Source organism: Solea solea, chromosome 3, assembly GCF_958295425.1.
Source record: "Solea solea chromosome 3, fSolSol10.1, whole genome shotgun sequence".
Taxonomy (NCBI): Eukaryota; Metazoa; Chordata; class Actinopteri; order Pleuronectiformes; family Soleidae; genus Solea; species Solea solea.
This window is the reverse complement of record NC_081136.1, coordinates 3,944,699-3,960,017: the sequence shown is the minus strand read 5'-3', so window position 1 is coordinate 3,960,017 and position 15,319 is coordinate 3,944,699. Positions and strand designations below refer to the sequence as shown.

At 39.1% G+C, this 15,319-nt stretch overlaps 1 protein-coding gene across 1 annotated transcript in view; it reads right to left on the bottom strand.

The window, feature by feature from the left end:
• The window catches only part of acss3 (acyl-CoA synthetase short chain family member 3), a 43,460-nt gene extending 37,343 nt beyond the window's left edge, over nucleotides 1-6,117 (bottom strand). The window contains exons 1-4 of the mRNA XM_058625716.1: nucleotides 5,665-6,117; nucleotides 4,472-4,616; nucleotides 2,807-2,995; nucleotides 1,758-1,892 (exon numbers count right to left, since the gene is read on the bottom strand). Coding sequence (XP_058481699.1) covers nucleotides 1,758-1,892; nucleotides 2,807-2,995; nucleotides 4,472-4,616; nucleotides 5,665-5,960 — 765 coding nt within the window. The 5' untranslated portion in view covers nucleotides 5,961-6,117. The remainder of the gene's footprint in view (nucleotides 1-1,757; nucleotides 1,893-2,806; nucleotides 2,996-4,471; nucleotides 4,617-5,664) is intronic.
• Nucleotides 6,118-15,319: the final 9,202 nt, after the last annotated feature.

The following is a 15,319-nucleotide window of genomic DNA, read 5'->3' as shown; positions in this document are numbered from 1 at the left end:
AGGAAAAGTCAGGACTATTTCTCTCTAAAAATATCATCAACCTATTCTGTATTGTACAGATTACTGTGGCAGGAAAGAAACACAAAACCTTCATCTGCCTGAAAAGCATTTCTGTTTATTCTCTGAAGACGAGTCAGAGTAAAACTGGCTGATCTAACAAAAAGCCTTTTATGTTGGAGGACGTGTTTGAAAATAATAAAAAAAAATATAAAGCAGCAAAGTGAGAATTCATATGATCTGAAAGGTTGAGTTTCTAGTACATTTTCTGTAAAAGTTATTTCACTGAGTTTATTGGTAATCTGTGAATTGTGCTATGACATATACATGTATACGCTGATGATGCAACGCTGTTTTACTTTGACGTACAAATATACGTGTATACGCTGATGATGCAACGCTGTTTTACTTTGACGTACAAATATACGTTGATAATTAAACACTGTTTTATTATGATGTACAAATATACACTGATGATGCGACGTTGTTTTACTATGACGTACAAATATACGCTGATAATTAAACACTGTTTTATTATGATGTACAAATATACACTGATGATGCAACACTGTTTTACTATGATGTACAAATATAGGCTGATGATGAAATGCTGTTTTACTATGACGTACAATTATACGCTGATGATGAAATGTTTTAGTATGACGTACAAACATACACTGATAATGAAATGCTGTTTTAGTATGACGTACAAATATACGCTGATAATGAAATGCTGTTTTAGTATGACGTACAAATATACACTGATGATGAAACGCTGTTTTACTATGACATACAAATATACACTGGTGATGCAACACTGTTTAACTATGACGTACAAATATACGCTGATGATGAAATGATGTTTTACTATGACATACAAATACAGGCTGATGATACAACATTGTTTAACTATGACGTACAAATATACGCTGATGATGAAATGATGTTTTACTATGACGTACAAATACAGGCTGATGACACAACATTGTTTAACTATGATGTACAAATATATGCTGATGATGTAACGCTGTTTTACTATGACGTACAAATATACGCTGATGATGCAACGCTGCTTTACTATGATGTACAAATATACACTGATGATGCAACATTGTTTTACTATGACGTACAAATATACACTGAAGATGCACCTCAAAAATGTTGCAATATTAGAGTTAAACCAAACAAAATAAACTAAAATAAAAGTAATCCTCATTTAAAAGCACTAAAAAGTTGTGTCACAAAGAGTTTTATGACATAACGTAAAGTAAGCGCTTCATGAAGGGATAATCAATTTTAAGAATTTGTTTGCTCAGACCTTTTTCAAAAGAAAAGATCTACACCAGAGGCTGCCTGAAGCCATTTTCAGACATAAATCAGTTTGTCATTAATTTATAATGAATGTGGCGGAATGTGGCGTGGCTTCTCTGGTCTTACATTTTTCACTCCGTCTCATCCACTTTAACTACCATTTCATCATTTGATGCAGAGGCAAGATTTATAATTCGATCACACCATTCATACATATTTGGCCAATTGGCTGATTAAATGCGCTCTTATTGCTTAAAAACTGCAACCCTTCGCTTTGGGAAATAATTTTTTCCTCCCAGGCGCAGCTTCACGGCAGCTCTAGTAAATCAGCTTTATATTTGGCAGCTCAAAATTCAAACGCACTTACATGGTGTCACACACACACAGACACATCACCGGGAGGTTTTCGAGATGACATCGTGCCGCTTTATGAAGCTTGCACTTCTTACCATGTTAGGCCTGTTGTAGATGAGAACCTTGGAGGGCCTGTGAGAGCTCAGTTCCAGGGCTCTCTCCACCAGAGGGATGTACTCCACTCTTCTGCCTGGCTCGATGCCAAATGAGGATGTAACCATGAGCTTGGGCTGGGGAAACACAAAGGAGCGAAGTGAGAATGTGATCGTGTCTAAATGTCAACGAGTCGCAGCCTGCGCTCTCGGCGAAATTTGTTTTCGCTGCCAAGCGTTAGTGACACGAGTCTGTCGGCTGTGTCACAACTGCTGCTGCGGCGAGGAGTTAAATGCCGTTCACAAAAGCTGTGATTAAAAAAACTAATTTCCCAAACAAATAAAAGGCTTTCCACACACCTGAGGTATTTCTGTTCTAGACATATATATATGTATATATATATATATATATACATATACACACATATATATATATACACACATATATATATATATATATACATATATACACATACATACATACATGTATATATATACATACATACATACATATATATATATATATATATATATACACTTATATATATATACACACATACATTAAGATTTACTGTATATTTGAATACAAAAAAAACACTTGGCATTAAAAACCTTCCACGATAAAAATGTCAAGTTGGTCTCTTTATCCTTCTGCTACACCTGCTTTTGAAAAAAATCTCCACACATATGGCAGTGGCATCATCGTCATCATCATCATTCTCCAGTGTGTGTGTGGGGGGTAAAGCCAAGTGCTTTCCACTGTGAATGAGTCATTCCGAGCTCAACAAAACAAAGAAGCCTCAGGCACCACTTGCTTTTCAGTGCTGTGGCTAATTTGCAGGATGAATGGCGCACATTACCAGCGGCGCGAGTGAATTTGAATTGGAAAAAAAAAAAATCACGGAGTAATAGTGGGCACAAACGGATGTGTTTAAACACCATCACATCGGCCGCCTCGCATAGTCGCTCCTAATGAGCGACCATGATACTAAAGAGTGACAGTGCGCTGATAAAAAAGATCGTATAACAGGGGAACGGTTATGCTTTCCAACCTTGGCGTGATCGATGCGGACCGAGAGCTCTTTGGAGGCGAAGCCGCCGAAGATGAGGCTGTGTGGGGCGCCGATGCGCGCGCACGCCAGCATGGTGAACATGGCCTGGGGCACCATGGGCATGTAAATGACCACCAGGTCTCCTTTGTGCACGCCATTCTTCACCAGGACTCCCGCTAATCTGGACACCTGGATTAAAAACACAAGGGGCGACACAATGTTATGAAAAAATGCTTGAATTTGTGATTGACACTGACATGTAATATCACTCAATATTAAAAGGGATAGTTGAGGTTTTTTTGACATGTGGTTGAAAGTGTGTCGCTGCCATCAGGAAAACAGATTTTGGGACACTCACCAAAAAGCTCATCTAACAAAATCCACACCTTCTTAACCCTTTAACACCGAGTATCACTGACGATACGCATTTGTGTAGTTACGCGACAGTTGGTGCTATCGGGAAAAAAATTCCAGCAGTTTCTAAAAAGCTGAGAAGTTGCACATCAAAGCACGACGTGTGTTTATTACGTCCTTTCCACTCGCGCTGTTTCAGGAAGCCAGAGAGTACATAGTTTCCATTTTTTTAGCCTGTTTTTTTGCACATTGAGCGACAAAGACTCAAAAAATGTCATAGTAAATATGTTTCATACTGTTCCAATTTCAAATTTCACATGCAAAATCTAAATAACTACCAGATATTGGAAGTTATTCTGGAAAAATGGGCAAAAAACAGTTAGTCACAGGACATTATCTGGCCCTTTTATTGTTAAAAAAATGGTTACAAAAAAATCTAGAGGGACATTTTGAGGGTTTAGTGTTAAAGGGTTGAGTCTAGCTTTTTCTATCCCTGCATGACGTCCTTTTCTGGCTGAAACCTGACATTTACAAACCTCTCACCCACCTCACTCTCCCACACCAAAGCCCATAGAGAAAATCAGGGGATTTTACATAACCACACACAGGAGTAGCTGATTCACTGCGGCCTCCACCAGTTCATTAAAATGTCTTTTCTTGTTCTTGTTGAGTTTGGTGGTTTCAAATCCCGCATTTAAATTGACTTAAAGTGCCCCAAAAACTTACCAAAACGAGGCAGCAGCAGACCAGAAAGTCTGTGTCCTCGCCTGATTTTCTCTATGGACTTTGGTGCAGGAGAGTCTCTCTTTTCTCCTTCTCTACCCAACAGCAGCTGCATTAGAGTCTGGGTCCCAGGCTGCTTCATGGAACCAGCCATGCGCTTAGTGTATGTCAATATTAACCACACAAAAAAAAAAAATTGACAAATCCCTTTAAATTAGGTCTCTTTTTACTTTGGGGACAAAGGCCAACTAAAAGCGGTACAACACTGCAGCTCATTTAGAGCACATTTCAATTAGAGAACATGCCACTGAGGCCTGATTGAACTGCAAAGTCCGCCAGAATGTCAATGAAGTTAATTATTTCCTCTCACTGCTCTCCATGCTAATACCGGCTCCATCCACTCAGTGCCACTGCAGAAACTTGGCTAACCCGTCGCCGCCGGAGGAGTCAACGGGGGACTTTATTGTCATGGAAACACGGACAGAATCCAGCCAAGGGGGGGGTTTCCTTTTCGAGATCCATTTTTACCCAGGTTAACCTTTACAACAAAGCCGTGTTCATACTATGCCGGCTCCTTGTTCTACTCACCTGCTCCTGGAGCTCTCTGAAAGTGATGATCTGTTTCGTTCCCGTCACCGGGCTGTCGTAGATGATGGCGGGCTGCTCTCCGCGTCCGCCCTCGACGTGGCGGTCCACGGCGTTGTAGCACACGTTCAACTTCCCGCCAACAAACCTAACGCAAACACAAACACACCTTAAATCTCTGACAGAGAGAGCACGACTTGATGAAACCATTTCCCGGCGAGGACCCATGCAGACGCCTCCATCAGCAAGTAAATCAATGCGCTTGATAAGGTGACAGTGGGAACAGATGGTGTCTGATCTCTGCTGTTCTGGAAGCCGTGGAGACGGAGTTGGAGCCACACTCAGGCACGCTGACTTTGATTTACTGTATAGTGAGTGTGTGTGTGTGTGTATACAAGCTGCTGGCGAGGACAACACAGCGAGAACAGTGACTTCAGACTCGACTTGAGGACAGTTTTTGATGACACGAGAGGGCATCAGGAGAGTTAAATACCAATAAGAACACCATCAGTCCTCATATTAGAGCTCAAACAATTACTCGATTACTAACCGTCAACTATTTTGATAATCGATTCATCGGTTTGAAGCTTTTTTCATTATTAAAACAAGATTCCTGATTGTTTCAGCTTCTTAAAATGTGAATATGTTCTTGTTTCTTTGCTCCATACAAACAAAGAAATCATTAAAAATGAAAATAATCGTGAGTTGCAGCTCTACCTCATTTGTCTTTACACTAAGACCAAAAAGCAGCAAAATACAGTGCAGTGAACGTTTTTATGCGTGTTTTCACATTGCAGTAGATGTTTTGAAGTAAACTTATATCTAATCAGTCCAAAAAGGTTCCTACTGTCTTGGTAATAAAAATGCAAACTCATATCTAAATAAATTAAGGACTAACAGAGCCAAAAGAAAACAAAAACCCTACAAAAAAATCCCACAAAGGCTAACACTCGCTAAATATGTGTCATAGTAAAGAAATACGAACGTGCTAAACAAAAGTTTGCTAGCACTTTTGCTAGGAGTCTTTCAAGGAGCGTGGAATTCTGGGAATTGTAGTCCTTTCCTTTAAGTTTCAATTCTCTCAGACTGTTTGTTTCAGTTCAACGCGACAAACATTTAAACGCTGCACTGAACATTGAAAGTAAATTGTTGCCGCTGCTAACGTTACTGGTGTTGCTGCTCACGGGCAAACCTACCAGTTTGGGAAAACGGGGTCCTCAACGCGTAAAGTTTGAGTCCACGGCTCAAACCAGTGGATGTCATGTCCCACTTCACTCCAGAACTCCTCGGGTTTGTCTCTCGCTGACGCGAAGCTCCGGTTGTACGCGGAGTCGGACGCGTAATGTCTGACGACACGCGTGGGTCCACGTCGTTGTTGTTGTTGTTGTTGTGCGGCTGAAACGCTGCACACTTTCCTCCCCACTGTCCTGCTACAACACCGCAATGGAACGCAGCCGCTCAGGCGCAACAGCTGCCTCACATGGAAATGCATCTCTGCTGCAAATATCAAAACTTATGAGTGTTGTTTTCTCACTTTCTTTCACAGTTTTTCCTTTTTTCCCCCCCCTGCAGCCGCCTTCAAGTGAGAGCCGCCTCCTTCAGGATTCCTTATCATCAACCGCAAGACAAGTGAACTTTGAACTGGATGCAGTTGATGCAGGAGGAGCTTTGAGCCGCACTCACAAGTGTTACATAATACTGTCAAACGCTACTATGTGCCAAACACACATTCCTCCTGTGTGTAAACATTTGCTTGTTGTTATCAAACGGATTCAGTGATGATTTTGTTTGAACACCAGGGTAGGACGGTGGCCCTGAAGGGCCAAACATTATCATTAGGACTAAAACTAAAACATTAAGAAAAACGCTTACATTAAGAAAACGCCAAAACATCACAATAACGCTCAAATCTTAACAAATCACTAAAACATTAAGAAAAACGCTTACATTAAGAAAACGCTAAAACATAACAAAACGCTAAAACATTACAAAAACGCTCAAATCTTAACAAAACACTATAACATTAAGAAAAACGCTTACATTCAGAAAACGCTAAAACATTACAAAAACGCTAAAATCTTAACAAATCACTAAAACATTAAGAAAAACGCTTACATTAAGAAAACACTAAAACAACAAAACGCTAAAACATTACAAAAACGCTCAAATCTTAACAAAACACTAAAACTTTAAGAAAAATGCTTACATTAAGAAAACGCTAAAACATTACAAAAACACTCTAATCTTAACAAAACACTATAACATTAAGAAAAATGTAAAACATTAAAAAAACGCTAAAACATTGAGAAAACACGTTACCAAAACACAAAGGCATTAGGAAAGCACAAAAACGTCACCAAAGTGCTAATGTGTTGTCTTAATTTTGTTGTGTTTTCTTAACGTTGTATCATGTTGTTTTGTTTCCCACGTTGACATTGAATGGAGACAGAAACTGTGAACTGAATTAATGTTAGTTTTATTAAACAAAATTGGAATAAAGTGGACACAAACTACTGTAAAACACCAAAGAATAGGAAGAAAAGGCGATAAGATTACAAAAGATGATTTCAAATCGTCTGTTTTAGCCATTTCAGGTGATACATTCACAGTATGTGGTCTATGGGTATTTTTTTTTTACATGAAGTTAAACGTGTACATATGTGTGCAGGAATCAGCATTTCTGAACTCAGAACAGAACCTGGCTCAGCCAATAAAAACAAACTCCACTTCTCTGCTTCTGTCAAATTGTCAGAAATGATGACTATGAGTAAATTTTAAATCAGATTTTAAGGATAGGAAAGAATAAATCAATACATATGAATAAAATAGAACGATTGGGATCTGTATTTTAAAAGATTGCACCAATATATGTTTTATTGACTGAAAATTGTGCTAATATATTTTTGTCTGTATCATTTCTATTGATATTGTCGCACTCTTGGACAGTAAAAGATATTTTAATCTCAATAAAACTACACCTGGTTAATATATCATAAGCTCTTCCATAGCATGAATCTATGTTTCACAGTCATAGTATTAAAGTACTTTCACTTTTCCAATAAATAATGTAAAAATATTTGCTTAAACTGATGAATGTTAGTGGCCCAACGTCGCACAAGCTGTTGGTAAATACCCATAATCCACCTGACCCCTGCATACATGACCCCGGCACACTGGTGCCCCCGGTGGAGTAACTCATCCATCTGATGTTTCATGTCATCTGTTTCTATTTATACACACACATTTTCTAGGGCGGTGTTTACGCTTGTTGCTGAGCAGCAGGGGCATTTCAAGGCATTTCAGGGCCCCCCAGGTAAAAGGATGCTGGGGGGGGGGTTCTATATCAAAACTACTGTTTCATTTTTATTTCTTTTTTGCTTTTGCTTTATTTATAACTCCCTACATCACCACTCTGAGATTTTGAAGATGTTGCATAAAGAGGATTATATAATTTAAGGGAGTGTTACGGTTAGGGGTTAGGGAGTGCAAAAGATTGAATTTGCTGTAACACATAATGTATCAAGAATGTTTTTTTTAACCCAAGTGCAGCATTAAAAGACTTTAAAGGTACAGTGTGTCACATTAAGGACAGTTTATTGGTACAAGTTGACTATGCTGTCCATTAATATGTGAGTATACGCGTGTAACTGCTTTGAAATGAGAACATTTTGGTGTTTTCCAGCCTTAAAATAATGACACGTTACATTTGTGGTCGCTAATAGCACTTCTGTCGCTACACTGTTGTGTGCGCAAAATATCACATAGAGCGTTGTTATTGACCAACTGTATTGACTATTATGGCTAACAATGACTAGCAATGTCTAACAATGGCTAGCAATGGCTAACAATGGCTAGCTTGACTCAACTGGAACACTGTGAATTCGGGGCTGACTTAACTCCCATTTCCGATTTCATATATAAAAAGAAACAGCATAAGCCAATGGGTCTTGCTTTACATGTTTCTACGGCAGCCCAAAAGGACAAACTAGCAATAAAATTGTTTTGTTTTTTTCCACATTTTAAAGCGGAAGCTAACTTCCTTTAAAGAAGACAAACAACATTGTTTCTGGTTTGCGTACGATATCTTAGTTTCTTCAGAGAAAGAGCGGCAAAAGTGTGTTCTATAGTGTGTTTGCTGCAATCTACAGTCCTGCCAGTAGATGTCACCGTGTCTTACACACTGAATTTGTAACATATATATAACAATAACGTTTAAAAAAAAGAAGGGATTTTGATATTTTCTGTTCCTGTTTACAAAAATTATAAAACGTCTCATTAGTCTTTTGACAGTTTACGAGTTTCCAATAGACCCTGCGAGTGACTAAAACACAATAACAAATGTACTTTTATTTACACTAATATTTATGTGTAAAAGGATCTTATGAATATAAAGTTGCAGCTTATGACAAGGACCTTAAAATAAAGTGTTTCCGACGCTTGAGGAAGAGTTTTTTTGCTTGTTTTTTTTAAACTTAATATTGATTCATATTTCATCACACTTCATCAGAGCGTGCCACTAACAATCTATCTCCGTGTTTAACTATAATCAAAGCTGTGACAGAGACAGGATGCCTCTCCTGTCCTCTCCTCTCCTGTCCTGTCCTCTCCTCTCCTCTCAGGCTGTAATTTTCCGGGGCCTAAAGGTCTTCCTAAATCACCGCTCACCTCTCAGACTCGGCCATAACTCTTAGTTTTTAACAGCACAGACGCCGTTGGCAGAATATGTTTCATTCCTACGCCGCGTGGCACAGGACGGAGGGACACCAACTGTCGCAGACTCGAGTCTAGACTGAACTCATCAAGAACGCCGCCGCCACCACCCTGACTTTACATGACGAGTGCGAAATCCCATAAAGGGAGAAATCAGTCAGACGCAAATGACCTGAATTAATCTTCAGAAATATTCATCTCCAAGTGGAGAATATGGATTGCAATCAAATTAGTCTGAGGATAATGATCGCTTCTCTGGGTATTTGGACGCAGGAGTTGGCCGCTGGGTTATTTCACTCGACAGTTTTAAAAACAAATGACACAGCATTAGAGCCGAGGAAGACGAGGAGACAAGAGACACAGATGTGGACCAGGTGTACAGATAAATACAGACGATGAAAATGAGACGGCACGTCTTCATTTTGTGGCGGAAAAAAAATGGTTTCAAATGAAATGGGGATTAAATCACAGAGGAGCTGGTGGCGCTGCAACGTTTTTATGTGATGTATTATCTCTATTTAAGGGCCGATTCCCTGAGGCGTTTGCTGCAGCGGCCTCGTAGTTAGTGAGTGATTAAAATGCAAAGCAGGTCCAGTCAAAGGCACCAGGTCCAGGTGTGTTTTTTGTATGAGGTATTAACACATGATCAACACTGACTCTTTGCATAAAGCAGCCAGGACGCTCTCCGCACCAAACCCCATAGAGAAAATCAGCGATTTTACATCATGACACACGGTAGTTGTTGACCCACTGCCGCCTCTATAAATAAGTTTAAATATGTTATTTTATGACGTAAGTGTTTGAAATTCTTGGTTTGGATTGACTGAATTGAGACAAACTTACCAAAAAGATAGTAGAAGACTATGAGGTTCTTTTGTCCGTGTTCGTTAAAAACACTGATTTTCTCTATGGACTTTGGTGCAGGAGAGAGAGCTCTTCACAAACTCCTTTATTTCAGCTGGAAAAGGCAAAAATAAACTGGCAAACATATTCTTAAGATATTTTAGACCAGGGGTGTCAAATATACGGCCCGCGGGCCAAAACCGGCCCACCTGTGGGTCCAATCCGGCCCCAAGGATGGATGATTTTATATTTTTCAGTTACAGATACCTGTAAATGGTAAACTTAGGCGTAATATTGTTGGAATTGCACTTCTCAAGACATTTCAGGTTGTTAAATAAAGGGAAACATTTGGAGTGCTTGTTGTTTATAGGCTATCATGCTATTATTTGACTAGAACTCTACCACAAGTCAACTCAAAAAACTTGAACTGTCCTTTTGTGGTTAGAAAATGACCAGACTATCTTTGAGAATCAGGCCACTATGTCACTATGACGCAGCAGCAGCAGCAGCAGCAGCTTTACCTGTCAACCGCTGACTGACGGAGCTTTGTAATAAACAACAGCGCCTCCTGTGGGAGAGAGACGCCTGTCACGTCGTCACATAAAACAGATATTATAAAACGAGTTATCCTTCCCCGCTGTGACACGGCGTATAGATCACTGTCAGTCAAAATGTATTAGCTAACGTCACACACAGGGGACAGAGTTCACACAAATAAACGAATAAAAACGAGCTTATACACTGTAAAAAAAAAAGAAAAACTCAGTTTCTGCCATGAAATGTGAAATCATCATATAATAGTTTTAGAACGGCTGATTTTACAGTTAAAAATGTGTGTTTTGTGCGGACTTAACAAACATCACATCACCTGTGGAGCTGCGTTATTAGCCGTATCCTCCATTAGACGCAACGCTGAGCAAAAGCAGCAGCTGCTGCATGTTGTTGTCATTGATTCCTTTTGTTTTTAGAGATTTACAGTTCACAGACAAAAGTGCTCTCAAGCTACTTCTCAAAAAAGCAAACAAATACCTTTATTTTGAAAAGAAAAAGTAAAGCATGAGCACCGGTGTAATGAGCATTCCTCTTCAGACCACTTGTCTTCTCTTCTGTTCAAGTGGAGGCCGTTCAGAAATCAATTTACTTGCACTTTGGCGGCTTTAAGGACGCTGCAGCGTAATCCCGTCTCTTTAAAATAAACACAGAACTGGATTCCACCCCATATGGATGGAAGCCTGTAATCTCTCCGTGTCCTCTTTCTCGTGCCCTCTCTCTCTCTAAGCTCCCGTCCTCTCCCTCCCTCCATCCATCCATCCTTGCACTCACAGCAAGTCAACATCTGCATGCGGCCGGCGCTGGAAATCCACCAGCACATATGGACTGTGAGATTGAAAAGTCTGCAGGTTTTTCAGGGCGCAATATTACCTGAAATTTACCTTTAATTTGATCTGAAATGCAATTATTGCAGCGAATTTGAGGGTGAAGTGAGGTAAGGAGTGAGGTCATCGCTTCAGCAAATGGGTAAAAGGCTCATTTAAAGTGTTTTTGCAACATAAAAAGTCAATATAAAAGGTTTTTAAAATGTCACCTTTTGTGTTAATTAAAGCATTTACACATTAATCTTTACTAAAAGAAAGAAGAAATGTTTGCTAATTTGATTTGGGGACGCAAAAAAAATCTCCCACAACCCATCTGGGGGTCCCAGCCCAGTCTTTTGGGAAACACTGATTTACACTTTGAAGTGGAGGCTCAGTATGCACATAAAAAAAGAACAACATCCTTTCTGGTACATGAGGGCCACCGTAGTTAAGCTGAGAGAAGTTGCACGTCAAAGCACAATTATCAAGTTTCCATAATTTCTTGGCCTGTTTTTGGACAAAAAAATTCAAACAAATGTTATTTTAAATATGTTTATACTGTTCAAATTTCAAATTGAACACGCAAAATCTTGTTAACAACTGCCAGATATTGAAAGTCTTATAAAGGGTGTTAAAGGTGTTAAAGGGTTAAGAGTCGTCCTCCCATTTGCTACAATCTGCGGTTTCGCCACTAGATGTCTCTATTTCTTGCACACTGGACCCTCTCCAGTTTCTTGTATTATGCATAATTTGCCTGTGAAATAATAATAAAGATGATGTACTTTAAGCCTGTGGCATAATTTACACTGCACTAATTCAACTTAACATCTCTGATGACATATCAGGGCCATTTTTATGACTTCATAACAATAAATTGAGCACGTTCTATAACCTTTTAGCACCCAATCAATCGCTCGCCCCGATTCTGTCACATACTGCGACTGACCACAGGATGAAAATCCACAGTAAATGGAGAGAGCCGGTGGTTTGGCTCGGTTCTGTGGCCGGCGCATAATCGCGGGGGCTTTCATCTTAAGCCCTTCAAACTGAGGTTCATCACTATCCTTCTGTCCTTTACGGGCTGAATGGATTATACCGTGCGTGTGCATGGCTGAGCATGTGACACGTGCAGGCGCAAATGTAATTGGCGGGGAGGTCACATGTTCTGTACTGTGTTGAGCAACGCGCAGGTCCAGGTCTGGACCACGGAACACAGACCACAGAGCTTTTAGGCTGCCTTTTTTTTTTAATTTTATACACACAAGTTATAAGAATGTGCAATATAGAGTGTTTTATATAGTTTTTTCACAGCTCATGTTCAAAGTCATGACCACCAACCCAACTACATCAATAGACCTGCGCAAAAAGCACCCAAAATGTACAAAATCTGATTCAAGATTGTTTGATTTAGCTTACTTTGATGTACACGAAAGCTTGAAATTGTAAAAACACTGTAAACTTGAAGAAATATGTCACAACAGTGTCTAAAAACCAAACCTGAGGACAGGTGCAACCTCATTGGCTCCCTATCAAAGATTGCTTCATGTATAAAAGATCCTAAACTAAAGACCAGAGGTGACCAAGCAGCAAATCCTCTTTTTTTTTTAAAAAAAAACCCTACTTCTTCCTCCTCCTTGGTGTTTATGTCAATGTTTGTTTTCATGTGCGTTTTTATTATGTGCAGTATCGTTTTTAATGTTTTATGTTGTTTTTATGTCTTTTTGTGTTCCATTTCACGGGGCTTTTTATCGACGCCATTATGCGGAGCACTTTGGTCAACCTCGCTCGTTTTTAAATGTGCTCCATAAAAGACAAATTTGAGCTCAGAGTTGAGTTGAAAACAGAAAGGTTCCCCGTCTTCTGTTTGTCAGGTAACATGACAGAGATCCTCAATGGAAACGAGACTCTTAACCCTAACCCCAACCCTGGCCCTGAACACAATCCTAAAACTTGTACTATACGTCGACACCGTGTGTTCGTGTAACTCTGTGTGCTCTTTTTTCCTCTGCAGCTGTTTTTAGAAGATGACATTTTAAAAAATGAATCTGAATCCCAGCAGTGTGCACAGTAAGTTATTTTGGTGGACGGTTGGCTTCCAGCGTCGGGGCAAAGGTTAACGGAACACTCCTTCCTGTTTCAACATGACAAATTCCCTCGTGCACAAAGCAAATGCACACAAAAACTAGAACGGCCTGCTCAGAATTAATTAATTAAATGAATGAATGTGGTGGGTCAAGATATTGATTTGGCGATATATCGTTGTCCTTCCTCATGCAATACGATAATCCTGGGCAAATATCAATCATTTAAAGTTAACAGTCCCTGACAGTTACACTCGCAGGGCGTTGTTACTCGATGTCTCCTCACGGCGGTGCTGCTCAAATGAATGAGGTGTAAAACTTGGAAGTTACCTGACCTGAAGAAAAGGGAGTTAATGGATAATGGTATTTATTAGGATGTTTTGATACTACCAACAGTACGATATTTATTGTGATATTGTTAGCATCAACCATCCGATACTTAATGCGATATTGTCGTAGTATCTCCATACAATATGTATTGCGATATTGAGATACCACCTACAGTACGATATATATTGCGATGCTGTCTTAGCATCACCATACAATATTTATTGTGATAGTAATGATTGCATGTTTATTGCAATATTGTGATACCCCCTACAGTACCACATTTATTGCGATATTGTTTTAGTATCGCCATACAATATGTATTGCGATATTGAGATACCACCTACAGTACAATATATATTGCGATGCTGTCTTAGCATCACCATACAATATTAATTGTGTATCGTATCGATTGCATGATGTTTATTGCGATATTATGATACCACCTACAGTACAACATTTGTTACAATATTGTGATACCACCTACAGTACCACATTTATTGCGATATTGTTGTAGTATCGCCATACAATATGTATTGCGATATTGAGATACCACCTACAGTACGATATATATTGCGATGCTGTCTTAGCATCACCATACAATATTTATTGTGATAGTATTGATTGCATGATGTTTATTGCGATATTGTGATACCACCTACAGTACGATATTTGTTACAATATTGTGATATCACCTACAGTACCACATTTATTGCGATATTGTTTTAGTATCGCCATACAATATGTATTGCAATATTGAGATACCACCTACAGTACGATATATATTGCGATGCTGTCTTACCATCACCATACAATATTTATTGTCATAGTATTGATTGCATGTTTATTGCGATATTGTGATACCACCTAAAGTACGATATTTGTTACAATATTGTGATACCACCTACAGTACCACATTTATTGCGATATTGTTTTAGTATCGCCATACAATATTTATTGCGATATGGTGACACTACCTACAGTAAGATATTTATTGCGATATTGTAATAGTATTCACCATAACAGTACGATATTTGTTGTGATACTGCTAGTGTTCACAATCCGATATTTTTTGCGATGTTGACTTAGTATGGCATACAATATTTATTGAGATATTGTGATACTACCTACAATAAGATATTTATTGCGATATTGTAATAGTATTCACTATAACAGTACGATAATTGTTGTGATACTGCTAGTGTTCACCATCCGATATTTTCTGCGATGTTGTCTTAGTATCGCATACAATATTTATTGTGATATTGTGATACCACCTACCGTACGATATTTTTGCATTTAATTTTTTTTATGAAATATATATTTTAATGATTAAATATGCATTTTCATACAGGTTGTTCTGCCTTAAGGTGCCAAAATGTGCATTTTTAAGTCCTCTTCTGCGCACAAACAACAGCAGGTGATGGAGATACTGTGAAAATGATGAGGATGGAGGTAGATTATTCCTCCTCCAAGCCACTCCCAACCTCTCTCTCCCTGCGTGTGTGTGTGCGTGTGTGTGTGTGATGCTGCAG